The 27,143-nt window shown below is 38.5% G+C and overlaps 3 protein-coding genes across 18 annotated transcripts in view; 1 reads left to right on the top strand and 2 right to left on the bottom strand.

Moving 5' to 3' along the window:
- G6PC2 (glucose-6-phosphatase catalytic subunit 2) overlaps positions 1–9,308 on the bottom strand; it is a 31,857-nt gene extending 22,549 nt beyond the window's left edge. For 3 of the 10 annotated variants that reach the window (XR_009961968.1, XR_009961967.1, XM_062604797.1), the window contains exons 1-3: positions 3,623–4,135; positions 3,187–3,296; positions 50–161 (exon numbers count right to left, since the gene is read on the bottom strand). Coding sequence is in view for 8 of the 10 variants with exons in the window: in XM_062604797.1 (XP_062460781.1) it covers positions 50–161; positions 3,187–3,296; positions 3,623–3,840 (440 nt within the window). In the remaining 2 variants the exon portion in view is untranslated. The other 7 variants (XM_062604805.1, XM_062604802.1, XM_062604801.1 and 4 more) reach the window with 6 other exon arrangements.
- Positions 9,309–9,623: 315 nt separating this feature from the next.
- Positions 9,624–13,124, top strand: SPC25 (SPC25 component of NDC80 kinetochore complex). The gene is made up of 7 exons (XM_062604806.1): positions 9,624–9,699; positions 10,050–10,204; positions 10,290–10,355; positions 11,116–11,256; positions 11,418–11,516; positions 11,805–11,903; positions 12,886–13,124. The coding sequence occupies exons 2-7, from the start codon at positions 10,054–10,056 to the stop codon at positions 13,017–13,019; spliced, it is 690 nt and encodes a 229-aa protein (XP_062460790.1). The 5' UTR covers positions 9,624–9,699; positions 10,050–10,053; the 3' UTR covers positions 13,020–13,124.
- Positions 13,125–20,414: 7,290 nt separating this feature from the next.
- CERS6 (ceramide synthase 6) overlaps positions 20,415–27,143 on the bottom strand; it is a 123,756-nt gene continuing 117,027 nt past the window's right edge. For all 7 annotated transcript variants that reach the window (XM_062604744.1, XM_062604742.1, XM_062604747.1 and 4 more), the window contains one exon: positions 20,415–25,669. In XM_062604744.1, coding sequence (XP_062460728.1) covers positions 25,508–25,669 — 162 coding nt within the window. In that variant the 3' untranslated portion in view covers positions 20,415–25,507. The remainder of the gene's footprint in view (positions 25,670–27,143) is intronic.

Raw genomic sequence — 27,143 nt, forward strand, 5'->3', positions numbered from 1 at the left:
ATAAGTATAAAGAAACATCTGCATGAGTGAGAATAGCAGAGACACTGACCTGTGAAGGCTAACTGCTGATTTATCTTTCCATCTAACTGTGTAGCTAAGTGCTGCAGTGACCATTACATACCAGACACAAGAAGATCCCATGGCATGTCCGGATGGGCTTCCTAGTGAAAACAAAAAGGAAATATTTCCATAACATTTGTGATATAGAAAATGTCTACTGGCAGTTCCTCAAGCACCTCATGATTCAGAAAGAGAATGGCTGGCAAAGACTTAAAGAATATCAACTACCTCTCAAAAGCTAATTTTTCAGAAGACTCATCCAAAGGGAATCCAGATTATTTGTCTGAAATAAATTGATAACAGCTTAACCATCTTATACTGGTGTCTTGATTGGAAAGCATAGTATTTTTCTTACTTAGCCTTGGATTGTGATTGTGCATTAAAAAAAAGCATCTAGGGGTCTCTTAGGGCTTGTAAGAGAGAAGTTTCATATGAGGATTGGATGAGATAGGTTTTGAATGGGCTACCTCATAATTAGGGGTGCAACAGAGATTTAGGTTTTTATAACATTCTAAATTAAATTACCAGTACAACTTTAGATGGCCCTTCCAAATTGCCTCTTGTCTGCTTTGCCAATGACCATGGCATTAGCAATTGAGATTATGATCTGTGTCTCATTAGTAATTAACATTTTAGGTAGTTTTGTAATAAATTTAGAACTGTATCTAAAGTGTGATGGAAGAACTGTGTCTTTATGCTTTACTTGGACTTATTTTACAAATTTTAAGGTAGTGTACAACCTCAAATAGCTTGGAAACATTATTAGTGGAACTGGCACGTGAAATGATGCTGTAACATACTGGAATAATGGCTGTATTCACAGTAGTCTATAACAGGGAACACACTGTCATACAGATCAATAGTGATTTCTTTTTAGTCTAGATATAACAATACTTGTGTAATTTGTTTTAATCTAGTGAATCAAATTTTAAGTTTGCTGGAAGCAATACGAAGCCATAGAGAAGTTCCTACAACCACAGAAACCGCCAAATTACAAAGTATGCTGGCATGATGCAAGGGAAGCAATTCCTAAAATTACTTCTTTTCTCCTGTTCACCAGGGAAGGAGAAAAAAAACAGATCATTGGAATCTGTCTATACCAGACTTCAACAGTTTGGCTTTGGCTTTCTGTGGGGACAAAGAAGAAGTAAAAAGGACAGGGTTATTTCATGGGCAGAAGAAATTATTTTGGCTGTAGAATGTGTTACGATCCAGCACTATGTAGTAGCTAGCAAAGCAAAAGAATATTTCATTGAAGCAGCAAAGCTGGAATGTTTAGGGAGGACAAGCACAATCATTCCTGGCTCCCTCTACTTATTTTTGGTACTCTGCTTGGCAGTATCTTTAGTAGTCAAGCTACCAACTATATTGTTCATTTCAGAACAGATGTACACTTCTAAACCTCACAAAGGAACAAACATCACTGATAAGGAAACCATAATGTTGTATACTGGCACTGGGAAAGCTTTTTTGTTGTCATCAAGGAAAATGTAATCTAGGAAAAACATTTCATAGCTCATCTGCAAATTACTGACTAGAAGCAGCACCAACTCCAGTTTAAGGTTTATGTTCTCAAAAACATATCTTATCTTACAAATACCAGAGAAAAGATGGCTCTGTTTTTTTTGGTTCAGCTCATTCCAGAGGTACAAACCAAACTCAGGTCCTACATTGCTTGCCATGTAGTCATATAAACAGTTCCTTCAGCTTTGCCTTTTGTTGAGCCGCAGAATTTGGGGTTAGCAGCATTTGGATATGCCTTTCTCACACCTGCAGCTGCTTCTCTAATCTTTTCATGTAAACTGCACATTTTAAAAGTGCGTGAAGTACAGTGTAGGCTCAGACAGTGACTGTGTGCACCTAACAGCTGTGCTGACTGCACCTCCTCCTGTTAATGAGGGAAAGGTGCCTGAGATATTGTTGATGGTCAAGGGCAAATCTGGAGGTGGGAGAAAATGTGGCCATTATAAGAAAACCAGGAATCAGTATGACAGTTGTACCCACTGGACAGAAACAGGAATGACTTGTTACTTCAGAAAGAAAATAATGGGAAAAAAAGGCCTTCTGGTTCAATGAATCAAAATGAAACACACTGGTTCCTTAGCCAGGGCTTGGAATTACATGGTTCTGAATGGGCTAAGTTCTGAAGGCTTTTGAAAATATCTGAAGGAATTTAATACTTTGGGTTAGGTCCCAAATAAATTCACTTGAAACAGACTGCATTTGAAACATTATGAAACCTGCCTGGTACAAGGGCTTAAGCTTCTAGTTCAGTATTACAATGGGATATAATGCAGGATACTGTTACCAAAATACAGCTCTGCAATTCCCTTAAAAGCTTGCAGTGGCCCTCACGAGGCATTCAGCACATTCGTTTCCACAGTCAATATTTTCTTGTAAAAGGAATTAAACTAAATTCAGTCAGTTAGCTCCAAGCAAGTTTACCTTATTTCATATTAGGCAGGGTTGCACAAGCTCATTTAACTTGAGCAATATTGCAGAGAAGACAATGAGATTAAAAAAGTGAAAATACATCAAAAAGGTGCATTTTTTTTTTATTATTTTTTTTTTTTAAGAATCCCCCCACCCCGTATTTATACACATAAGTGTGTGTCCTCCATTCAGTGCCAGTGTCTGGTTCTGGGGAGAGGGGTTCCATTTCCCCTTGTGATACATTACATGACTGATTGTTGACAGTACTGTTATTCACTCTGAACACCTACTACCTCTTTATGGTTTGAATAATCATTGCAATAGTGCACAAGCCCTCAAACTCAATGGCCCCCTGGTCTGTTTTGGAACACTCTTAGACAACGTGGTATTTCTCTTCTCAAGCTGATGTCACTGGCACTGCAACTGTTCCTAAAAATAATCTCTCAAAGCAGGCAACTCACTCTTTTTGAACCCATGACACAGGTTTTGTAATTCCTCTCTGATATGCTGGTTCATGCTAGCAGGGTTTATTTTTAAAGCAAACCTATCACATTTTATTTACTCCTTTTTCTTTTCCTGTGTTTTGCTGCTATTTTAGACATGAGCTCCAAGATTTATAAAAGTCACACCCTCTCCCCCAAAAAAGCCACTACCTGTATTAAATGTGCCAATGTAATCTCAAATATTTCTTACCTGGTCCAGTTTCACATGTTATAGGAAACTGTTCAAGGCATGGGCTTGACTGATTGGGATAAATCATTGTTTCTTGCACCCACCAGTATGGGCGATGGCCAAATAAAATCCTGACCAAAAAAAAAAAAAAAAAAGGCAGAAACACAGTAAAAATATTTGTATGTGAGAAGGCCTCAGTAAAGCATGATAAATACTCTTACAAGGAATACAAAGAGCTATATTGCCAAAATTATTCTGTAATAGTTCTATATGATGTTCTTGTCTTATCAAAATGTCATTTCAAACATATGTTAAATATCTTCATTGTGAATTCCTGTTTTACAATTACAGGGCAAAGTCTACTAGTACATTATTCAAAGCAAGTTTTCTAAGCTTGAGGCACATATATTAACCATCATTAAAAATACCATATTTTAAAATAAATCCAACTTCTTACCATTTAAATATGAGGTTGAACCAATCACCAATGACTGCCACCCATATCATTTTAGTACCAACCACTTGGTTGAGCTGAAACCAAAGAGGAAAATAGATTGAGAATATATTCCGGGGATCACCAATGTGTGACATAAAATTAAGCAAATCCTGGTAAGCCCTGTAGTCCCTCTGTAAATGCTGAATGATAAGCACGCCGTTGCTATGAAGGAGATCCATCTTAATGGATTAAACTGCACTTGAAATAGTAAAGTTCCTTTAAACTTAGGTTTCTAGTGATGGAGAATAAGAACCACGGAGGGGAGCTATTAAAAAATGAGAGCAGGTGATTGACGTTGCCTTTATATTGTATCAGCACCGTGTACCCAGCCGTTCTGGAACACGTGGCTCTCAAACTCCAGGAAAGTACATGAGTCTGTTAGCACTGGAAAGCTTTTCTGTTTGCAAATTGTAATTGGAGAAAGCTAAGTGAACTATGTGCTGAGCAGCAGCAAATTGTGGGGAAAGTTTTGTGGAAACACAATGTGTAACGTACGCAATCCTCTCTATGAACAGTTGGAACATGTTTGCTTGAATTTTCTCACAGTTCATTTCTCCGCAGGATGGACATCAGTGATGTGTATACTTTGTTAAGTGTTGCCTGTATAAAGGATAGAAAGAATACACAATTAATTGGTCTTTGCAGAACTGTCATCAAAGCTGTACGTTTCACTTCAAAATAGAATTTGGCTACCATGCCATGACTAATACTTTGCACAACGTATTTTCAGCCATGGAAAATAAAGCTAGCCGGCATACATCAACAATGCTGTTGAGATCTAGATTATTTTTTAAAGCAGCAATATTCTCAAAGCACTGAAAAACAATTGTTTCCATTATACAAGAGGCCACGTTAATTCAAGGCAAAACGCAGATGAAGCTTAGTCTACAAGTCATCTTATTCAGTACTGTCATTCTTGCACGCTGCTTACACGAGGCCTGCTAGAAGGAGCTGAAGCCCAACCTCCTGCAGGCCCCCTTCTTGCTGCCCAGCCTGGCAGAAATTGACCTGCTGTGCAAACCAGAGCAAGCCTGGGAGCAGATGGTGAGGAGTATTTCCCTGAAGCATTTACGAGTGAAACACTTAGGTTCTCCAGGGCAAACAGCCAAGGGGCAACTGAGATTCTCCCAGATAGCAGGATTTTAAGAGTATACAGCAAATAACATATTAGCACATGAGATTTATCAGTATTAGTACTAATAACTGTAGCATAAGAAAAGCTTATGTTAGTTTGTGAGGCGGCTACATGAAAAATTCTTTTCCAGATAAGATTAAATGGATACCAAGAGTCTGACGATACCATCATTTGATATCATTGGAGCAACAAGAAGAAAACTTCAGCTCTTTATCAGGCTCCAATATTCAGACATATTAATATCGTTTACTAAAGATTATCTATGTATCTGCAACAATTAAAATCAGAAAAACAAAAGCAGCTGTATATGTGCACTGCTTTCAGCATGGCATTTAAACTATACAAGCTGTGGAGACAAAGATACAAACTACTTAACTGGTTTTGCTGAAGAGAGACTTAGCAGCTTAACTCAGCTTTATGATGTGTGGTCAGGGAAGTCACATGGAAACATTAAGCAGATTCAGCAAATAAGGCATGACAATTAAATGGACTTAGAAGACCTTTCTTCCTGACACAGTCTCACATTTACTTCAGCTACTTGCTTTTACTTTAGCTGTTAATAGTCTGGTTTTAGAAACTTTCTAGCAGATTTTAATCCTATATATGTTTACTGCTACCCACTGCATTGAGCCAGGTAGAAAACCTTAGAGTTAAAAAGTGATTTTAAATTATATGCACTGTTTCTGAAGAACTGCTATAACATTTTTGCATACATTGACTGAATTATTCACTTCCACTGGTATCACCTGATTTCAAGGAAAACCCTTCCAACCCCAAAATTTCAGGAAATTTCAACAGTTTCTCCTAGCTTTTTAGCTGCAAATATTTGGGGAGGTTTGTTTCTTGCTAACCAAAGCTGTACAGCTTATAGCACTGCAGGGCATCCAGCAAGGGAACTGTCATATAAATAAAACTGATGGAATTTTTCTCTCTCCCAGTTCTTTCCCAAGAATGTACTTGTTTAGAAACATCTCTCTCTCAAGTAACTTTTTATACCATGTTACTAGAAAAAAAACGTTCTTTCGCCACATTTTTTGTCTGCAAAAGTATTTCTCCTTTAAAGATACACAGGATTTAGAACAACAATTAAAAAAGAAAAAAAAAAAAAATCACTCTTTTGTGCATGTTTGGGCTTAGTATGCAAAAATGTGAAGAATCTGAGGTTTTCTTCTGTTTACCAGTCTCGATTATAAAGAATAATTTGTATAAATATCAAGTCAGTTGGTGGCTAAGTCATCTTCTAGTATGTAGTTAAAACAGCAACTGTAAGTCTAAATAACTACTGTTTCATTAGGGAAAATATTTTGCAATAAATAAGTTTCCATCAAGAGTCAATTTAATCTCCTCAGGAGAGCCTACCAAGTAATAAAATGGATCACTTTACAGTCTCTCTTTAATGCCACCATTGTTAATAATATCAGAAAAACTGACTGACACAGGATGTGCAGAACCATCACAGGAACTTTTTGCATGTTCTTTTTATTTATAAATACAAATCCACTCACCTATGTTATCCACTGGGATAGTGCTGCAGCTGCTCAGGCTAAACTCTTTAGACAGAGCCACTCAGGCACATTTTGGTTCTCCAGAAACTTTGTTAATATAACCTGTGAAGGTATGCCTTGGCAATGTTGCAGTGAAGTAACCTCTTCTAGTTTAAATGCTAAAGGCCTCCTGCTACTGATTTTCTTTTTAAAGATCTTGCTGATGATTATCTTTCTGCTTATATAGAAAGCACCTTAGACATAATGAAGACTAACAGCAAACATAAACAATCTCCAGTTTTCTCCTAAGTTATTTGTGTTTCAAAAGCTCCTATATCCATGTTAAGACATGGAGTCACGTTAATAAAAGACGTTTAAAAAAAACCAACCAAATCCAAATCTACAAACAGAAAGCAGGAAGTTTTTGAAACAGGTAAACAGGTTTTTGTGAGAGCAGGAGTTCAGGTGATGCTTTCACTGTGCCTGGAAGCACAATGGATTGTGCTTCATCCAAGAGTTTGTCAGCAACTGACAAGCAAGTCATCTCTTGTCCTGCCTGTGATATTTCACAACCTACAAGTCTGAAACATTAAAGACCTTCCTAGCTCTAATAACCAAAGATGGCAAAATGTCTTGAAGTATTAAATAACTTCTTTAAACTAACAAAAAAATAAATACTCCCTCAAAAGGCTTCCTCCCTCCCTTTTTTATGAAAAGCATTGCAAAATGCTTCTGTAATGCACTTAGTGTTTCAAACTTACTTGGGATAATATATGAAATAAAACTATCTGCTGTATTTTTGTACTTTGAATTGTGAGGAAAAATAGTGCTCTGTACAAAATGGTCAGAATGTGCGTGCTGTTAAGTTTCTAAATCAAAGCTTTGTTTTGATATTACAGAACCAAGGTTTGACCTTCACGTAATCAAATAAATTATTAGTGCAAAGCAAAAACCTTTAAAACACTACCTGTTCATTATAAAAAGTTTTTAATTAATTGGTATTTTCCTGATATATTTTGTTTCCCAAGACATACAAAACCAGAGACTATCCAAAACTTTATAGATGCTTGATAAAAATGTAGGAACAAGAATCGTGCTGATGATCCACTGAAGGGAGGATAAACTGTTTACTGCTGCTTTACACCTACATATTAGAGCAAATATTACATAACAGGTATCAGATGTTATTAAGCAAATGTTTGCAAGGGAAGGAAAAGCCATCAAAGCAAACATTTTCTAAAACACTGTTAATGGAGGCCTATGTACCAGGACGAACTTTCTGGTACATTATGCTTAGTTAATTGAACAATAACATTAATTTCCACATCAGTGTTTCCACTGGTACTGGAGCAGCAACAAGGATTAAGCAGCAATTTAGTAAATTCACAGGCACACTGTATACAACAGCTGACAGCTATTTTCTTAGATATGATTATTTTCCAAATGGAATACTGAGAAGATACATCTTAATTTTAGATTTAGGAAAAGAACCTTTCAAGAAGCTCTTTCTTTCTCTTTTTCTACATTTCATTCCCTCAAGCATTCCTCACTGAACCCAGGTGGCCGTAGTTAAGGTCAAGCTTCTTTAGGGTTGGACTGGCCAGTAGAGGTTTAGTAAATACTAACCTGAAACAGCTACCTTCTCTTGGTTCTTCCATCTTAATCTAATCCTCCTAGTTACCACACTGTCATCATCCCTTGCTATAAAGTTCACTATGCAAATACAGGAAATTAACAAATCTTCTGTTTGCAATACAGTAACTGCCACACCTTAATACTTGCTTATATTTGTGTGTGTCTGTATGCGTAAGCATAAATGATACAAACAACACACAGAATGCAATTCTGGCATGTTCACAGAAAAGTCACATCTAAGGAATTCTAGTTACTATGACTTTTTAGAAATCACAGGCAACCTAGAGTTCCAACAGTGAATAACAATCCTTCAAGCTCCATAAACTGCAAGCAGAAATGGAGTCTGGACCCACAGGGGCAACACTGCATCTTTTTGGTTTTGTTCCTTTTCATTTAACATCACTGCTTTGTTTATTGCCATTCTCTAATCCCTGAAATTAGCCTAATGCCAGCCTTAGTCCAGTGAGGTCAGAAACCTACCCAAAGAAGCTGCTGAGCCTGTTTATTAGCAGCACCTCTTCAATTTTGTGTTCCCTTAGCAGTTTCCACTGAAGCTGCACTAGCTCTCCAATCCTGAGCTATATTTCTCAGTTACCCCTTCCCCCAGCTCTGGAATAGCCCCATATGGACTCTGAGGTAGCAATAAAATAAAGCAACAAATCCTGGTTGGCAGTAGCCTGCCCTTAAGCTTGACTGCAGGTTAATTGTCGCTCTGCTGCTGTCCTTGTACATCTCCGGACCTGAAGTGTAACGGAGTACCCTTGGGTTACAAAGACATCCCTGAAGAGCTGGCACGTGCAGAAAAGGGTTACACGGTACAATTACAGTGTCTCCAGCAAAGCTTTTAGTGCTAAAACCAGGGTAAATCACTATGGAAACTTCATACATCCATGACTACCCTGTGGCTTGCTAACAGAAATTGAGGGGGGAAAAAACAAATCAGAACAAATGTCTGGGCTAGAGTTACTGCAAGGTTAGGCGCTAGTGTTTCTGATTACACACCGTCCCTAATCAGACCTAACGGAGGATTTAAGCAGCATATGACCTGTGCTAGTTTAGGTCACGAGGCTGTATTTCTGTTTATGCATTACGTTCACAACTAAGTTACTCGAAGTACGTTCCGGGAATAAATGTAAGGTTGGAAACAAGTTCTAACTTCACAGGAACGTAAAGAAGCTAACCTGCTCCCCAGTTCAAGCCTGACTTCGTTCAGTACGGAACCGTAAACCGCACAAACCGCAGCAGGCTTTCCCCATCGACCGGCCTCGCTCCCCGCCGCGGCAGCCAGCACAACCGCCACCCTTCAGCAGTCCCTGAGAATACGTCTTAATCCAACAGGTAATTCCCAGGGAAAGGTGGCCGATTTACAGCTGCTTCGCCCTCGCAGCACCAACACCGACCCCACGGCACACCCCAACCGGCCCCATGGCTGCACCACCCCTCCCTCCCGTCATGGCAGCTCCGCCTCCCTCCAGGATGGACCGTTACCTCAGTAACGCCCCAACAACTCCCAACACACCTTGCGCCTCCGGCCTCAGCTAAGGGCAAACTGAACCAATCAGCAGCCCGCTTGTTGCCAGGCGGGCAGAAGCGGTGGCCAGTTAGGAAGCAGCTATTGAGGAGGCGGGAAGATGTTGGCGGTTTAAAAGCTGATGGTTAGGGCGGCCTTGGTGTTCTGCCTTCCGTGCCGCCTCAGTCCCCAGGCAGGGCTCGGCTCGGCAGTGCACCGCCGTACTGCAGCACAGGGGCGGCTGCTGCTGTCAGCCGGTCGGACAGAGAAGGCGGTAAGCCCCGCGGGAGAACAGCGAAGGGTGGGAGCGGCCCTGTGGAGGCGAGGCGAGGCGCGGCGCGGCCCTGCCGGCCCCCGGGAGCGGCTGCTGGTACAGCGACAGTCCCGAACACAATGCAGTGCAGGGCCTCCTCTTGGCACATCGCTGGTGGAGAAGCAGAAGAAACGCTGCTCCCGCTGTTAAGTGCTTATTGTAACGGTAACAACAAAAACAACCTACGGGAAGAGGCCTTAACAACCTGAAGGGATAAAACCAGCCCTGAAGTTTTATCCTGTAATTGTAATCTGCTGCGATTGGCTTGGGCGTTCTGGTACTGTATTTACTCACTGACATGTTTGTTGTAGCACGATGGCCAACGTAAAGGGAGAAGATGAAATAGCTTTCTTCGAAAGAGAAATAGAAGAGTTTTGCACTGAATTACAAAGCATTGTGAGTGACCAAATCACTCAGAGTCGAGCACTAAGAGATTCATGCAGGGAGTTCATAAAAGCACTTTCAGGTAAAAAGGCTCCATGTTCCTCTTCCCTCTGCTTTTTTCAAATTATCATACTTCTTCAGGTAACTGAAATAATTTTTTGTTGCAGAGAAATGGTCCAAGAAGCTGAAAGAAATGGACCTGATGATTGATAAAATTCAGGAATATAGCAATGGTACTGTATGGTGTTTGATTCATTGTGTCTGATATTTCTAAAATTAACACAGCTGAATAATATGCTTAACTTCCCATTTTAAAAGGAAGGAAACAACTTCAGAATGAAAGTAGAATTAAAAGCAAACATTTGGTTTACAGGATGTAAATTGCAAGTCAAAAGCAATTTGTTGGAAAACTTCATTCCTGATGCAAATAAAGGTCTAGTAGAAGTTTTCTGTATACTGGTCTTGGTGCCTACATATTTAAAACAACAAAGTATTGGAACTTGTTGACTGCAATAGGAAAAACAAGTTAAATTGCTTAGTAAAGTTAAATACTGTGAGGATTTTTAACACCTTTTCCATGTTGGTAATAGAATATAGTCAGTCTATCAATGTAGGACTAACTTCTTTGAATCTGTAGTTAAACCTAGAACTCTACTGTCAGTGTTCCTATTCCTCGCTTTCTGTCAATTTGCCTGTGTACAGGATCCACAATCCTCGTGCTTTGAAGATGTGTATAATGCTGGCACCAGAAACAAATTACATCCGATTAAAGTATCAGAGGAACCCGCTACTCAGTAGCTTCTCTGCTGAGTAACTTTCAGCTTTTATTTGATGCTTTTAGTATAATTATGGTGACTTCACTCCTCATCTGAGGTAGCATGCATTTAACTGGGGTTTATTCAAATAAGTAATCTCAAACTATATAATTGAGTACTAAATATCAGTGATCTAATTAATCAACTGTATACGTTATATTTACTTGCCTCCTTTCAGAGATGCTCCAGTTGAGTGAAAGCATATCGGAAAATGAAGGGCACTTGACAGAAATAAAATCTATGCTTAATCAAGAAAAGCAGCAAAACAAGGACTTGACTGACAGTGTCCAAGAGCTTAAGGAACAGATGAAGAAGGAAAGTAAGCAAGCAAAGGATGAATGCATTTTCTTGATTAGAGGAGGAATTGTTTTCAACACTTTGTTCTTGATAGGTTTTTCTACTGTTACAAACATTTTTTTTAATGTGCTTGTTTCACATTTACTTTGGTATTCACGGTGGCTTTTAAAATTCTACCAATAGCTTCTAATCCCAAAAGCATTGAAGAGAGAAAAGAACAACTATGCAAGTTGAAAGCATTCTATGAAGAGAGGCTTGGACTGGAGATACGCAGAACACACAGTAAGTTTTCATGTGCAATGAGACAACATGGTTAATGTTGGATTGTGCAGTGAAGAACATCCTAGCTTAGACAACTGAAGAGTTGTCTTAGTCCAGGTATTACCACTGTCTCTCAAATGGCAAAATACAGTATGTTAAAATGCATTTGTCTTTCAGAGAGACTCAGGTTGCTTAACTTTATATGTATTCTACGAATATTAATAGAAATTGTAGCTTCACATCATGATTTTTTTTTTGTCATCATTGTGACTCTCCAGCAGAGGTTAATGGTGTTTGTATTTGCTTTAGATGAACAATTACAGTTTATATTCAGACATATTGACCATAAAGATCCTGACAAACCATATGTGTGCACCTTTTCCATAAATGAACAAGGAGATTATGAAGGTATGTGAATTTTAATTATTTAAGCAGATTCTGATGCCCCTATTTGGAAAAAAAGGGGGGAGGGGGTGGGAGGGGAATGAAGTGCCATTTAGTTGTAGCCTTTATCTTCCAATTTGAGTGATGAATTTGGCAATAGTAATTTTTTTTTAAAATGTAGCTTCTCTTGTTAATGTGTATGAAAATACAACTGCTTCACTCCCCTCCAATTGGGGAGTCACTGTTTATTCTATGTCAAGCAAAGCCAGGAGAGAGATGCACAGAGAAACAGATGTCAGTTGTAGTCTGTTGCTTCTTCCCTTAATGCTAAAGTGAGTGTTTATGCTGACAGGCATAGTTCAAGTTGGTCTAGAAGGCAGGAGAAACTAGGCTCCCTGTTAGCTGAGGGGAGCCCTTACAGTTGTTTGACGTAGGAGAAAGATTAAAACTTGAAATCCACCATTCCCCCTCTGTAAGGGGGCCTTTTAGCTCTTAAAGCTGTTTTTGCAACAGGGATCCTACTTCAGTTAGGAGTAACAGTAGCAGTAATTTCAGCACTGTGCTGAGTAGTGTCTAGACAAATATTACTGTTGCTTTGCTGTGCCCTGGACTGTATAGGTTTCTGGTTATATTAATTCAAGTCTAAACTGTGATGAAGTTAAAAGTTTATCACATGCTGGGCTACACAGGTTTCCAATCTGCCTTCCTGCAGAGCAACAGAGATGTTAAGGAATGTGTTTCAATTTTTGAGCAGGCTATGGATTACTGGGAATTGCTGTAACAATTCAAGCAGGAGCACAGCACTGGATGGGAGGCTTAGGGAAAAAAAAAATAATTGTGTGGTGTTTGAGGCTTTGTCTGCTGAAAGAAAATGATTTAATGGGCTAATGAGGAAGTAAAAAAAATACAAAAATAAACTGCTTTTGTATTTCATAGGTGTGGAAAAACACTAATACAGATTTTTTTTTATAGTAGTCTAATCTTTTGGAAATTCATGTTGTTTTAGTGACTTCCTGTAATCCTCCTCTGGACTGTATTGCAGAGCTCCAGCTCAAAGTGAGAGAAACTAACAATTTTTCTGTAATGGTTGCCAACATCAGAAAAGCTTTTGTTGCTTTATCTTGTAAAGAGTCTACATAAAACAAGCACATACCTCTCTAGATGTACAGCAGTCTTTTCTTCCTCTATTGTGGAAGTATATAATTACTTGTGTCTAATTTCTCAATAAAAAAATAATGAAAATGGTATTTTAGTCCACTATTATGGAGAGACATGTTGGATCATTCTTCAAATAACAGTATAGTTATTTGCTTAACTGAATGGCTCCAGTCATGTATGTTTTGATCCAGCAGCAAATAATGATGTAATGATCTCTTTTTAGCTAACCCAGGAAGACATTAAAAAGTATTTTCTGTAATATGTGCATAAAAGCATCTTTCAGGTTTGTACGTGTCTGGAATAGGCCTGAAACCTACCAAAATGATGCAGTGGAGCTCAGCCATTAGTGCAGTTACCTGTGTCACAGGTAACTAACTTAAATTTTACTATCTTGTACTTGCCAGTGTTATGGCTCATTTTCATGTATGTAAATCATGATTTTTATTTTTTTTTGTCTGTCAAACTATATATTTTACTGTCTGTTCTTGTCTGGGTGCCCGTTTGTGTTTTAGTAACAAAACCATTTGATGTACATGCTATTCTTGAAAAAAAACACCTAGCTGGGCAGAAGAGCTAGCCTGAAACTTCAACTGCAGTGGCAAAGTAACACTCATAAGATTACCAGCCTTAGCATGTTTTAGAGTAGACTATTCATTTTCCTTTACTACATAAAGAATGTTGCAGTGACAGCCTTATTTATTGTCATCGCAAATCTTAAGGCAAAACCTGAAGTATAAAATATAGTAGTTACAAATAGATCCATGCTTCTTGCAGCTTACAAAGAAGAGTATTACTGCCATAGTACTCAGCTTTGATTAGAACTATTCTTTTTCTATTTTCTTTGTATAGCCTTTTCCTTTCCACAGAATAGTTAAATAGATAACTGCAATATGAAAGAAAACTCTTAAATTGATAATACAGCAGTTCAAATAAAATCTTACTAAATTCAGTCCTGAAAATTCTAGTGAAGTAGAACTTGAAAACTAATGATGTAAAGAGTTAAAAATATCCAACACATAGAAGACCCTGTAAAAAAGTATTTAAATTCTAACAGTTTTTTAATTAATCCTTAAAATATTGAAACATGCCCTGAATAACAAATACAAATGCTCAGGCTTACTGCCATTTTGTTTTCTTGTTCATCCCAGGCATGAGTCTTTGTTTGATTTCTAACAAAATTACTGTGCTAAGGCTGCTATGTACAGAACATAAAATATCTGACAACCACTGCACTGGAATTTACATTCCTAGGAAGTATTTGCTAGAAAAGATAGTGTGCCTGGCTGCAACTTTTTCTGTGCATATGCCAAAGGCAAGAAATAAAGTTTGAAATGTTTATTGTGTGTAGTTTAAATGTATACAGCTTCTTTTGGAATTTGAATAGTAAACCTGCTTATGTTTGCTTATAGATGCAGCTATACAGATAGATAGATACAGTTATTGGGACCCCTAGAGTACTGACTAGCAAACAAATACCAACTGTAATGCCCTAAAGAGCATATGGGAAAGCTCTTGCACAAAAAAAGGAATATGCAGCTTAGGGACCATGACACACCATCAACCAGCCCCCTCCAATTGGTGGTAGTGCTCTAGCAGCAGGATAAAGTTTATTTTAAGGCAGTCATAGATTTTAGTGAAGGTCAGTAAAGGCTTTTTTTTTTTTTTTTTCATCAGTTTATCCATTGAACCTTGCTCTCCCTTTCAAACTGCTCATCTGTACTTAGGTCAAGCTTGAAATGTGTGGGCCATCAGCTAATGCTGCCCATACATAAAACTGCTGTACTTACTGGTGCTCAGCACCTCAGCAAATTTGTCTTGAAACATAATGTAAAAAATTAAAATATGAATTACTAAATACTGGCAGTACACTCTGAAATAACATTAATAATATATGTATTAAGTGAATTTAATCACAATTGCTGTTTGTATACTAGCCGGAGTCCTTATGGCTAGCCAAACAGTTATTACATGCCTACTCAACCAAGAGTGGAGGTGGCTAAGCTGAGTTTGTTGACATTTTTCCTAAATGCGGTTGGATGTTGCTAGATGTATTTTGAAAAGCAAATAAACAAGTATTGGCTACACTGGTGAAAATTACGAAAGACATGGAACTTATGCTGTGCTTCTGTCATATTCCAATTGTGCTGTTACAGTCTTCTTTAATGCTTCAATAAACTGTGAATTTATTCAATACCTTGAAATTGTCTAAATTAGTCCTGTCATTGCAACACTCAAACCACTGTGAACTCATTTGTGAGTGATTTATAACTTTTTAAAAGCCCTGCTGAACCCAGTACAACAAACACATGCACACATAAATCACATGTCCCACAGAGAGATTACGATGCATTTTTTAACAATATGAATAAACAATACTAAATAATTATGGTAATACTCTTACCTTTTTGAAAGCCATAGTTGTAATCCACTTACATCAGGTTTTACTGCTGAAACAGGATTGTATGCCTGAAGGACTGGGGGTAATGACTCATTGCTAGACAGTGAGAGTCCATCTTTTCATCCTTTACTGTCCTGCATCACTAACAATTATACACAAAGAACCCTTTGAATCTTGAGTTTAGAAACAAGTTGTTCCACCAGAAGCAGAGGCAATAAAGCCTGAGTTCCTACAGATCTGTGATTTTGTCCTTCTATGGTTCCAGTCTCTTCATTGCAATATCCCAGCTCTTCTTTACAGTCTCCCTCATGGATGAGAGACAGTGCCACTCCCGAGTTATGCTAGTTTAGTCTCTGCTTGGCTGCTGCTGAAGCCTACACTGCTTCCAGTATGGAGCATTGATTTGTGCTTCTCCCTTTTACCTGGATGATGATTTGTAGTAGACTATAAGAACAGTGATAGCTCCAACACAATCTCTTTTTCAAATCTGGGCTTACTGAGCAACAGGTTCAGAAGTTGTGAGGGAGACTGACAGACTACACTAAAAATAGTATTTAATCCATAGAACGGTCGGAAGAGACCTTAAAGATCAACTAGTTCCAACCAATGCAAATGTGTAGTAGGTTTTTGTATGACCTTATGTATATATTAAGGTGGCTATGCACTGAAACGATGAACTGAAAGAAGATACAATTAGTGTTAATTTGATTTCCTTCCTCTTCAGTCACAGCATGTTGAACAATGCTAACTGCTATTGACATACCTCATTTGTGACTGTTAAATGGACAATTCTCTACATGGAAACATGTTCTTTGATTGAGTTGCCTCAATGGATTCTTTTGCACTGGCTACTGGATCATGGGCTCAGTTCTTCACTCCCCACCACAGCTCCAGCTGGACTAACTGGCTTGACAGAGAAATAGTAGTGTTGAATGAACACCAGCTATACATCATTATTGTTTTGGGTTAAAAGCATGCTACACTTATGTTACACTGATGGCATCTATCATAAAGGATTCCGGGTATTTAAGAGCAGACTGCATGTGTTAACTTTTTGGCTAAGTAGGTAGAAGCGGTAACAGTGGTGACCTCAGGGGTGGCAGATATATTGTCTAAGTTAAAGCACAATACTTTCAGGTACATGTTTACCTGCTAGATTAAAAATAAAACATGCAAGTAACTAATACTTAACTTTCCAAATGAAGCTAATGAGATAAACTTGCTTGTCTAACTCCGTGCCTGACACAGCCCCATTAATGGAAAAATAATGCATCAAATTGGTAACTGTATTCCTTTAACATTAGTCTTCAGTATCCGCATGACTTACTAGCCTGCATTTTCCTTTACTCAGTGCAAAGGCAGACAAGTCATCTGATAAAATCATGTTTCTGAAGGAAAGAGGGAATACCTCTTCTGATATGCAATCCTCAATGCTATCAACTGTAATTCTGCAGCAATTACCTGTCATTTTAGGCTCCAGACTTCTCTAAGGATCACCCATAATTCTGAAAAGTCTGCTTGGGACTGTATTACAGTAGGGACCACTTTTACTAAGTAAGTACTCTGCTAATGGCATCGCAATGAATCAAAATACCAAATTTACAGCCAATGCAATTTACATGAGAAAGCTGGTTTGCTTTCCTCAGCTGCTCTTGCTGAAGTTTCTCTCAACTATCATCTCTCAACTGTATCGGTTGGTGCAGAATAAACATTAAAATTTTGCATCCAATCTTGCTTTTGATCATGCGTTAATCCTATCCTGGTGGCAGCTGATATCCTTGCTAGCAATCCATTTTTCCTCTCCTGAATCATGTAGTTTGCATTTTATAGTAGCTACCTGTCAAATCTTACAGATGAGTTCTTATATAAGAATTCTCCCATGCAAAATAGCTTTGTCTGTGCCGGATACTTGGACTGGTTGCTAGAGTAACGAAGACCATCATAGCTTAACTCTGAGAAATATCAATGATTCTCATGCTCTTTGTTCGGTGGAAGCTTCTAGTCTGGACAGCAGTCCTGGCTCCTTTTTCCATCCAGCCGGTCCAGGGGGTACCGCAACTCGGGTCATCACTTCCTCAACATTGCTGAAGGACCAAACTCTGGACCTTTAAGCAATTTAGACTACTAATGTGCAAATCCTTTTCTGGAGCTAGCATATGGATTAGGTTGTCCCATAAAGTAACAGCTATGGGCACTCATCTCAACACAGAGATTGTTCAGTGAGAAACTGCATATAAAAATGAGATACACTAACATCTACTATGGCTGAATTAAGTTTAAGTTAAAATTAGATGAGAGACCACACAAATTTAACTGTAAAATAGCAAGCCTTTTTGGTAAAAAGCAGCTCTTTCAAGGTTACTTTAGGAGAGCAACAGTAATTAAAATCACTATTACTGGGAGTTAAAAGGGGAGGTTATCTTTAAAAGAAGCTCACACACAGGACAGAAAGTTGCTAGTTAGGTTAATGCAGGAGGGAGCGGATGCAATTTTATTTACAGAAGGTTCACATTCCATCTTTGAAATTCAGAATGATTTTTTGATGTGGGGACATTGCATAAAGTTGCCTAAATATAGCAAAAAATGCTACTGCCATGCAGTTGTACAGGAGCCTTGCTCAGTCCCATTTTGGAAGGTGTGAAAAATAACCTGTGTAGTATTTTCTACACTTTGATTGGAAGTACAGTGCTGTTTTTCAGATGTTTAGGAAAGGGTATTAATTTGGGAATATATGTTACCAGCAAGCAGCATTAAAAAGTACATTATCTTTTCATCTAATTAGTGAACTATAAAACTAACATTGTAAGTTGATCATGCTACTCTTGCAGGTAAAACTACAAGAATCAACTATGTTGCAATATCTAATTTTATATTGCACTTTCAAGTGACTAAAAGCTGATGGTGCTGTGTCACATCTAAACAATTGTATTTGAAAGTCAGAACCTTACAAACATCTCAGTGTTGCACACCTCTGCATTCAGGGAATCCCTCTACAAGAATCATCAATGGTTTTGCAGACTCGGGGCTGAAGACTGGTATAAAACACCTTCCTTAAGTGTATTTTATCCTATAGTGATAAAGCTACCTTCTAAACTACTAGCTGGAAGGTGCGTGAGCCTTATCCTTGCTCCCCGCAAGAGAGAGCCTCCTGTGGGCACTGTTGTCTTCTACTGGGAAAGCTCTGCAGAGATGAGCCTGGCATGGCACGCACTTTAAGTACACCATTATTCTAGCTAGTTAATGAATAGTTTTCATTTTATCAATTTGCTTTTCACAGATAGGTTTTGGATTATTGGAATTCACTTTTCACAGACCTGTAATCTCTGGATTTTATAGCCTATGAGGAAGGGCAGCAACTGGTCAGAAGTCTAGACATGGCATGTTTGCCTAGTGTGCATTCCAGCTTCACACCTATTCCACATACCAAAGTACATTCAGCATCACCCATACTTTCTGTGTTCACATTCTAAAATTCCCCAGCATGAGAACTCTGTGGAAAACAGTTTACGACAAACATATGACAACCACCCTGCACTCTTCTATACCTGAGCACAAACTGGCATCCTGCTCTGTGAAATCCACTGAAGAAGGTAAGCCAATGTCAAAGGCAGGCAGTGTAAAGTCTGTCAAGGGACAGGACGAGCATCCTGCAGAAGGGGGCACAAAGATGACCAAAAACCACCGCAGCAATTATGGAAACAGCAACCCTCCACCCACACTAGCAGAGCCAGGACTAACAGTAGGGAATGAGAATCCCTCCTACACAATCCCAGCCTCTGTTCATCACAGCATGAGGAGCTACTGTGCCATGTGGCAATTTGCCCATCTGGCACAGTTAAAACATTTGGATTCCTTCCACTCACCTTCTGTATCACAGTAGACTGTGCCATCACCTTTTAGCTCTTCTAAAGCAGCACAGACCACCTGTCATCATCTTCTAAGAACCACTGTGTTTCTTGTACAGAGGGATCTTAACAGACTTAAAGGCAGTACATCAAAAAATTCTCGCTCTTTTTCACATTATCTCAAGCCATCTTCTGTACAAAGTGGCTCTCCCTGTAGTATGTAAGTTGAGGGGTATATGCGGAATAGAAAGCAAAAGACACCACATAATTAAATCTCATAATAAATCTCTTCAATACAGAATTTAAATGCCGTATTAAATGCTCTACAAGCTTCTCTATATATATTATCATTGAGACATATTCATAACTACAGTAATTAGTTTTTTAAACACAATGCAACTTCCCAGGTTTACTTCTCTTCAGAACAAAACTTCAGCTGGTGAGTGGAGATTCTTACATTATCAGTATTTGCTTTATGAGAACTGTTGCATCTATTTTCTGCTGAGCTGCAGGAATGTTTTAATGCATTCCATTTCTAAGTGCTTTCTTCATCATTTTTGAATGCTGCATCAGAGCTCGACTGACAATCGTATTTTGTAGGCTTTACTTTGGCAAGTGTATGAAAGCAATTCCAGCTCAGTGCATTGCTACACATGGATAACTCCTTGTTTAAAAAAAACACAAAGCAAAATCTGTATTCCTTTTCATAGTAATGAAAAAACATAGAATCCTATCATAATTAAGCAAGCAGATTTGGTCTACTCTAATAGAAGCAGTCTGAAAGATGCAGCTTCTCTTGGCAAAATCAAGAGCTGCAGCTTTTCCTTAGGAGAACCGATACATAAGAGTGGCCCTCTTCTCTCGCTTCCAGAAGTGGTTAATAGGTGCTGCTTTGCAGATGGACAGTTTAGCCAGAAACATCTAAATGAACATTTCCTTTTAAGAAACTCTGACCACGCTGTAACACCTACTGTTACAGTTTTATATAAGAAACAACACAAAATACTGCAGTGACTAACTGCAGGTGGATCTGCTCCAAAAGTGGTGGAGTCTGCAATGTGGATAACAATCTTTGAGCTAAAGCCAAGGAAAACATTGTTTGAATTTCACAGAAATAAGAAAACTGACACTACATTCCTAATACTTATGTTTATTATGAAAGTGTCTCCAAATAAAAATAGCCCACAATACTGATTGGTTCCAGAGATTTCATGAGGAATCATTATTTTCCATATTTAAAAAAACCAAACCGAGTTAAACACAAAATAACTCCCAAAGTTCTACACAACAGCTATACATGAAAGGACTTCTAGTTAGCACATCACTGTGTCTGGGACAGTTGAATTCCTATTCACTGCATTTCTGAAAGAGTTGCTCAAGCACAGGATTGTCATGAAAACACAGGTGAAATAGTGTCATCTGCCTCACCCTGACTTGCAACAGGCAGTCAACATGCACAGTATGGTATGAGAGCTCATGTATAAAAGTTAAACCCCAGGACTGCAAGAAGCTGAAGCTCAACAGAAGCCAGAAAATGTGTTTCATTTCACAGATCATTTTAGGTCATGTAAGACAATAATTTTTATCTTTTGCCTGACATGTGTAGTCATTGACACAGCTCCAAAATATAATATCATAGTTTTTCCTCCAGTTTTGTTTTTTTTTAAAAGCAATTTCAAAGACTGAGAGTTCTTTACAGACACAAACTCTGTGTTTTCATTGCAACTACAATCAGAAATCTTTACAATTTGGAGGTCATACACCTACACCTCTTTTCCAAACCTCTGTAAGTGCTTTTTTAAAAGAAAAGAAAAAAATTAATAAGGTTGTCTTACTGAAGTTCACATTAGGTCCCTGTTCCAAAACAAAACCAGTCAAAACAAGTAATACAAACTGGTTTTGATCTATGGTTTAAAGGCAACTGTAGTTTGCAAAACAGTGCACTTAGGCCTAACAGGGTCTGCATTACAGGAAGGGTAAAAAGTATTTGATAGCTCCTCTCGCACAAATGTCACAACAAGTAGACAACAAGAGACATACAAAAAAGAACTGTAGCAAAGAGATTAAAAAATAACAAAGCATCAACTATAGAAAATAGTGGCAGCCCGCATTTCTCTGAGAATACAGAAGGCTGCAGTAATGAGAAGATGAATGAAACAGGCATTAGGCTTCCTACTAGAATACCCTGTATAAAACACACACGGTGTCTAAATCTACCAGTGATGATCATCACTGACATTTACTGCAGGGTAACAGCTTTCGCCCTTGTGTCCTGTTCAGAACCAGAAAATGATTTTCACCTGAAACTGATTTAAGACAAGAATCACTTCACAGTAAGCAAAGCTTTAGTGCACCTACTTGCACCTCAGAGAAAGGATTTGGCATTGATGGTTGCACAGATTGGTCACAGGCTGAGACAGAAGCATGTGAAGCTGTTACACCTGTTCCAATTCTGGCGGAATAATTAAATAACACACAGAAAAAACTACAAAACAGCAACAAGGAAAGAGCACAGGACACTTTGGTATTTTAGAACTAGCACTATTTAACATTGATCAAGATCCAAAAGACTCCAATGTCCACCCTTGTTGTTTGATCACATATTCCTACCATTTTCTGCAATGTTTGTTTTTAGCTTTTTCTGAAAACCAAAACAACAACAACAACAAAATCCATAACAAACCCCAAACCACCAAAACATCACTTTCCTTTTTTTTTGGGGGGGAGATACAAAATATTCCAATATGGGAAATGCTAAACAAAGGGAGACTTGAATCTTACTTTATTCTGGGCTGGTTAGGGAGAATTGACAAATTCTTACTATTTACTAATAAACTTTACATATCATGTCTTACTTTTTCTACTTCAACATCTCAACCACTGTGTCATGTACTGGACTATAAAAAGGGAGCATAGAAGTTGAAGACAAATAGGTTACAGAATAAACCCCCTCATTTCTAAACTGACTAAAATGACAATTCTACAAAAGGTACAAATACACAGAACCTTTTAAGATCTTGCACTTAACATGAACCATCACAGTAATTTCAATCAATTGCCTGGAATATATGTAATTATCCTCTAAATACTTGATGGCCCTCAAAAGCACCTTGCAAAGAAGCAAATTCAACTGAAAAAGGAAACAGTTGCATGACATTCTCTCTGCAGATTGGAAGATGATACCGAAGTTTTGACATCTATTGGTTAAAACAATTACTTGAAACACACTGCCACTTACGATCACTAAAACACTTGGTCCTTCCCACTGGGAAAAAAAAAAAAAAGGTGTGATTTTTAATATTCATAAAAACCCCTGCAGCTTGAAAGTTTAGTGAAGCTCTCAGTGCTTCCTCACTCTCATCCCATTTCCCCAAATGTGTTTGAATCTCCCATCTCACCTATTTTCCAGACATACCTGTAATTAAGTTTATTCTAGGCTGCTAAGAATGGACTCCGAAAAGCCAGGTTTATAGGAGATAAGTCACTGGGATTCAGCTGAACCGTGGCAACTGTATACATCCTTTAGCGCATCATAAATGCAACTGAATTTAAACCTCAAGTAAAGAGTTTCAGTTCAAGTTGCACTATGTAACAGCGAGGACACACTAACAGCATATGTAGCCAGCAACGGTAAATCATCTCAAGGGTTGTAGCTTTGACTGCACATCTGAATCAACACTATAGAGCACAGCTGGGGAGGACCAAGAAGGACCAAAGGTCTCCTGCCTCTTGCACACAGACTGTAATTGGGAACTGCTCTCTACCCTCGTATAAACAACATGGTAGTACTATGTATTGTATGTTGTCTAAGTTGATACTTCAGAACAATATTCTATCCCCATGTAAGACAAAATATTTTGCCAGAATGCCATTTTTGTAACCAGCTTTGAAGAAGGGAAATGGTCCAGTGGAAGTAGCAATCAACACCATGAAAGAGGTGTGTTTAAACTGCTATTCTCAATTACCCTCTTAGCAGGTCATATTTCAGAAATTATGTTCATTCACTAATATCCCAGGATGGTTTTGGTTTAAAATCTTGGTATCATCTTGACAATTACTAAACAACTGCCATTTCAAATACTTTCCATGACAATCAGTGTATTTTCACATGTATAACCTGCCCTGCAGATAACTGTAAGAAATCAGAGGCCCAGGAGATAGATGAGAAAAAAACAGAGGCAGAGAAACTTTTGGGGGAGAAGATTTGAGTAAGACTCCCTTGCTCAATCAGATATACTCCTATAAACTATGCAATTGCTGAATTTCAAGTTTACCTGGCTTTTTCAAAAGATGCTCTGTAGGAAGTAAATCTGGACAGCTCTTCTTCCATGGTTTACAATTTCTCAGGTTTTTTATCTTTATCTCCACCTAAGTGGAGGTACATTTTTCATTCATGCCATTCTGCCCTTACTTTTAGCACATTTTTTGGTAACACACAAGGTCCCTATGGATAATAGAGGTTTCAGTAATTTTCAAGAGTGACAAATCTCAGTTTTTCAAAAGCAAGAAGTGGCAACACAACTTTCTTCAATGGAGTTGTATAAAATAGAGCCTTCAAACGTGTTTTATGGCATCAGAAACCATCTGCATTTTGCTATTTGCATAGGTGGAAGGAATCAGAAAGATATCCTGTCAGATTTCCAGCTGAACACAGCACTCCAATCCCTTTGTATATAGAAGACACATTATTACACATTAATGTTACATTTATTTCCTCCTTTTTTTTTAATTTTTTTTTTTTTTATATATATATATACAGTCTTTGGTCTGTAAGCACATTGGTTCTGTGTGCACATACACAATACTGTTGAACAGTAGGTTGCATAGAGTCTGTTACCCAAGAACCTCACCTACTTTTGGCACTGCTGTCACAAATCCCAGAAAAGTGTCCTGGCAAGATTAGCATCCTACATCAAACTTTGATCTAGAGACTGGAAGAAGTGTGTACATAATGTTTAAAAAGATGTTTATTTTGGGTCCTAGTTTGTCTTCTTTGGGACACAGTTTTTAGATCTTGGATGAAAAAGGAGTGCAAAATTATTTTACAGACACCCTTATTTTATTTGTAGACGTGATGAAATTCTGCTGAGTGTTCAAAGTTTGCTGTGATTTACGTTAAGTGAATTTTGCTCAAATTTCCATAAATTTAGAATACACTACTTCTAGTAATGTATGACATTCTGCCTTCTCTCTCGTTACCCTACCAAGAAAGTGATGTAATTATAAGAACAATACCTAGACCGTACTGTGTCCAAGGAAGCAATGAACCTGTCATCTGCTGTTTTTTCCATTATACCCCTGCTCTCATCCATCTGAACATGCAAGAACAGTTATAGGAGTGAGGTCTGGATTCACAATGGTGCACTTGAACAAACAACTTTCAACATGGAATCTCTGCAAAAAGACACTAATATCTGCAGAGGTCAAAAAATGTAAGGGGAAAAAAAAAAAAGAAAAAAAGAAGAAAGTGAGAATGAGTTTATCCTAACTGTTGACATCAATGCTTTTGGGCATTTGCACGACAAATCAAGTCTACTTCTAATGCAATTAACCACCAAACTGAATTTTAAATTATGCTAAAATAATATCCTACAATTACCACAGTTTTTTTTCCCCAAATTGCTAATTGACCACATTACCTACTATTTAATATATCAATCCAGTGTTCAAAAACTTTATGTTGGAGGAATGGCCACTGTGATTTGATAGGCAATTTCAATACCAGCACTTTTAAACACAAATATAGCAAAAATATCTGAAGCAGATCTAGAATATATAAAGCTATCTTCTATCTTACTGTAAGTAACAAATCAAGCAACTATTACTTATAGCAGACTTGGCAAAAGCAACAGGAATGGACAGAAGAGATCTGAGCGTAATGCTCTTCACTACTGAGAATCCCAAGAGATAAAGTTTGAGAATGGATAGTCCCTTTTGTCCAGAAGTTCCCAAAAGAATACAAAATAAATAATATTTCAAAGACAGTACAAGTGAAAATACTGCTCCCATTGTGTCAGTTACATACACATACAGCATGCCTACGTATACAGAATGGCGTGTTGTCTTCATTCACAAACAGGAAATATGGCAGTGCGCTACCAGAATGCTTTGATACTCCTAATTTTTTCTGACGCTGAGATATATGAAGAAACCGCATTCACAACTTATAATTTACTTCCAGTAGCAAACAGTTCTTTCTGTTCGTGTCTCATGATTGAACTCAAGGATTAATGCTCCTCTGAGCAAGTGCCACCAGTGAGATACCCGTTTGTCCCATTGGCACCGCTGGTCCCATTAGTGGAGATAGCGCTGTGTGGGGTCTTTGAACGAGGTACTGTTTCTTCCTCATCTGAGCTTGACTCAATGTCACTTCGGTCATCCTTTGCTACCTGCAGAATTTGTCAAAGAAGCAAGCAGTAGGTCATTGTAAGGAAACAACTGAGCTTTCTTTTCAAGAGAATCTGGGAATTCAAACATTTTTCAATTTGAGCTTTGAAGGCAATCATCTCAGCTTTGATGCACTTCTCTGCCTTTGCCTGGCTGGACTCACGTCAAACACAGATGCCTGCACACACATATGCTATATGCAAAGGCAGAGGGAGAACTTTGCACTGGTGCACTGAAGGTAGTATGTCCTGGTGAGGACACAGTGCTCAAGGCAAAGGCTTTTGAACAAGCTGAAGTAACCAACAATCCAAGCTCCCAAGTTCAATCCAGCCCTTGTCTCTCTGCCCTTCTATTACAGCTTTATTTCTTGTTCTTTCTCTGGGGTGCTTCTTTTTGACCTGGTAATAAGAAATATTAAACTCAACTTCCTCCCTGTCACCTCCCAACTCATTCTCTAGAGGCCACATGGCTCCAGGGAACAGTGCTACAAGTGGCAGTAGGAGACGGGAGTACTGGTTGAAACATAACTCACCGCACCAGGTAACTGCAGTCTGCAACTTCAGGCAAGTGGTGAGAAGGGGACTTGGAAACCATGGACATAGTCCACTTCAGTCCCTATCACAGGAACCACAAACATACTTGAGCAGGGTAACTGACTGCCTCATCATGTGACTGGAAAACTGTTTCAGAAACAGACTGACCTTAATTGCTAGGGATTTCCTGCTACTTTCCAGCTGATTTCTTTCCTGCCAGTTTATACCCATTTACTAGATGAATGCTATTCCTTAGGTTGAGTCCACTCTCCAACTTTGTCGAGCTCTTTGAAGGTCACAGAGGAAGTTCACTCAGGTTGAGAGATGAGTCCCTTTTGAATCCCTGAGGTGACTTTGCTTCAACCCATTCAGTCACATGCACCCAAAACAAGCAAAAACATGAGGGAGCCAACAACAGTCAAGTTAAAGAGAGCTAACGGGGCAACAGAAAATAAAATTCTGCAAACAAAAGGCCCTGCCCCTTGCCTGCCCTGTTTTTAATGTGATGTTTTCCCTAGGGAGGTAACAGTAGCACTGCCAACCTATAAGATTATAGGATAACTCAGGTCAGAAGAGACCTCAGAAAGTCTGTGCCCAGCATCCTGCTCAAAGTAGGGTCAGCTGTGGAGTCAGGTACCATTACCCAGATCTTCACCCAGCCTGATCATGAAAAACCTGTTAAGAGTGCATCAGATGAAGTAAAAAAAACCAACATCAATGGAAAGAGGCCTAAAGTCTAAGCTACATGCAGCATTAAAGATGCAGCTATCCATGCCTGCTTCTACCCATTTGTATAGCTGAGCTTCTAATTCGTTCAGAATTTGTTCACATCCATGCTGTGCCAGTTGCCCCATTGGGCAATTACAACTGACTTTAGCAAATGGACATAAGGGGGCAAAACACACAGCAAGTCTTTTTCCCAAAGAAATAAAACCTCTTAAAG

The sequence above is a fragment of the Pezoporus occidentalis genome, unplaced genomic scaffold (genome assembly GCF_034315485.1).
Source record: "Pezoporus occidentalis ecotype Australia unplaced genomic scaffold, CSIRO_AGI_Poc_V1 ctg88, whole genome shotgun sequence".
In the NCBI taxonomy this organism is placed as follows: domain Eukaryota; kingdom Metazoa; phylum Chordata; class Aves; order Psittaciformes; family Psittacidae; genus Pezoporus; species Pezoporus occidentalis.

Bases quoted from the DNA above. Each gene is read 5' to 3' on its own strand.
- SPC25 (XM_062604806.1), top strand. From the start codon at position 10,054: ATGGCCAACGTAAAGGGAGAAGATGAAATAGCTTTCTTCGAAAGAGAA. The intron at 10,356-11,115 runs GTACTGTATGGT...GCCTCCTTTCAG, and splicing joins AATTCAGGAATATAGCAATG to AGATGCTCCAGTTGAGTGAA. The intron at 11,257-11,417 runs GTAAGCAAGCAA...TTCTACCAATAG, and splicing joins GGAACAGATGAAGAAGGAAA to CTTCTAATCCCAAAAGCATT.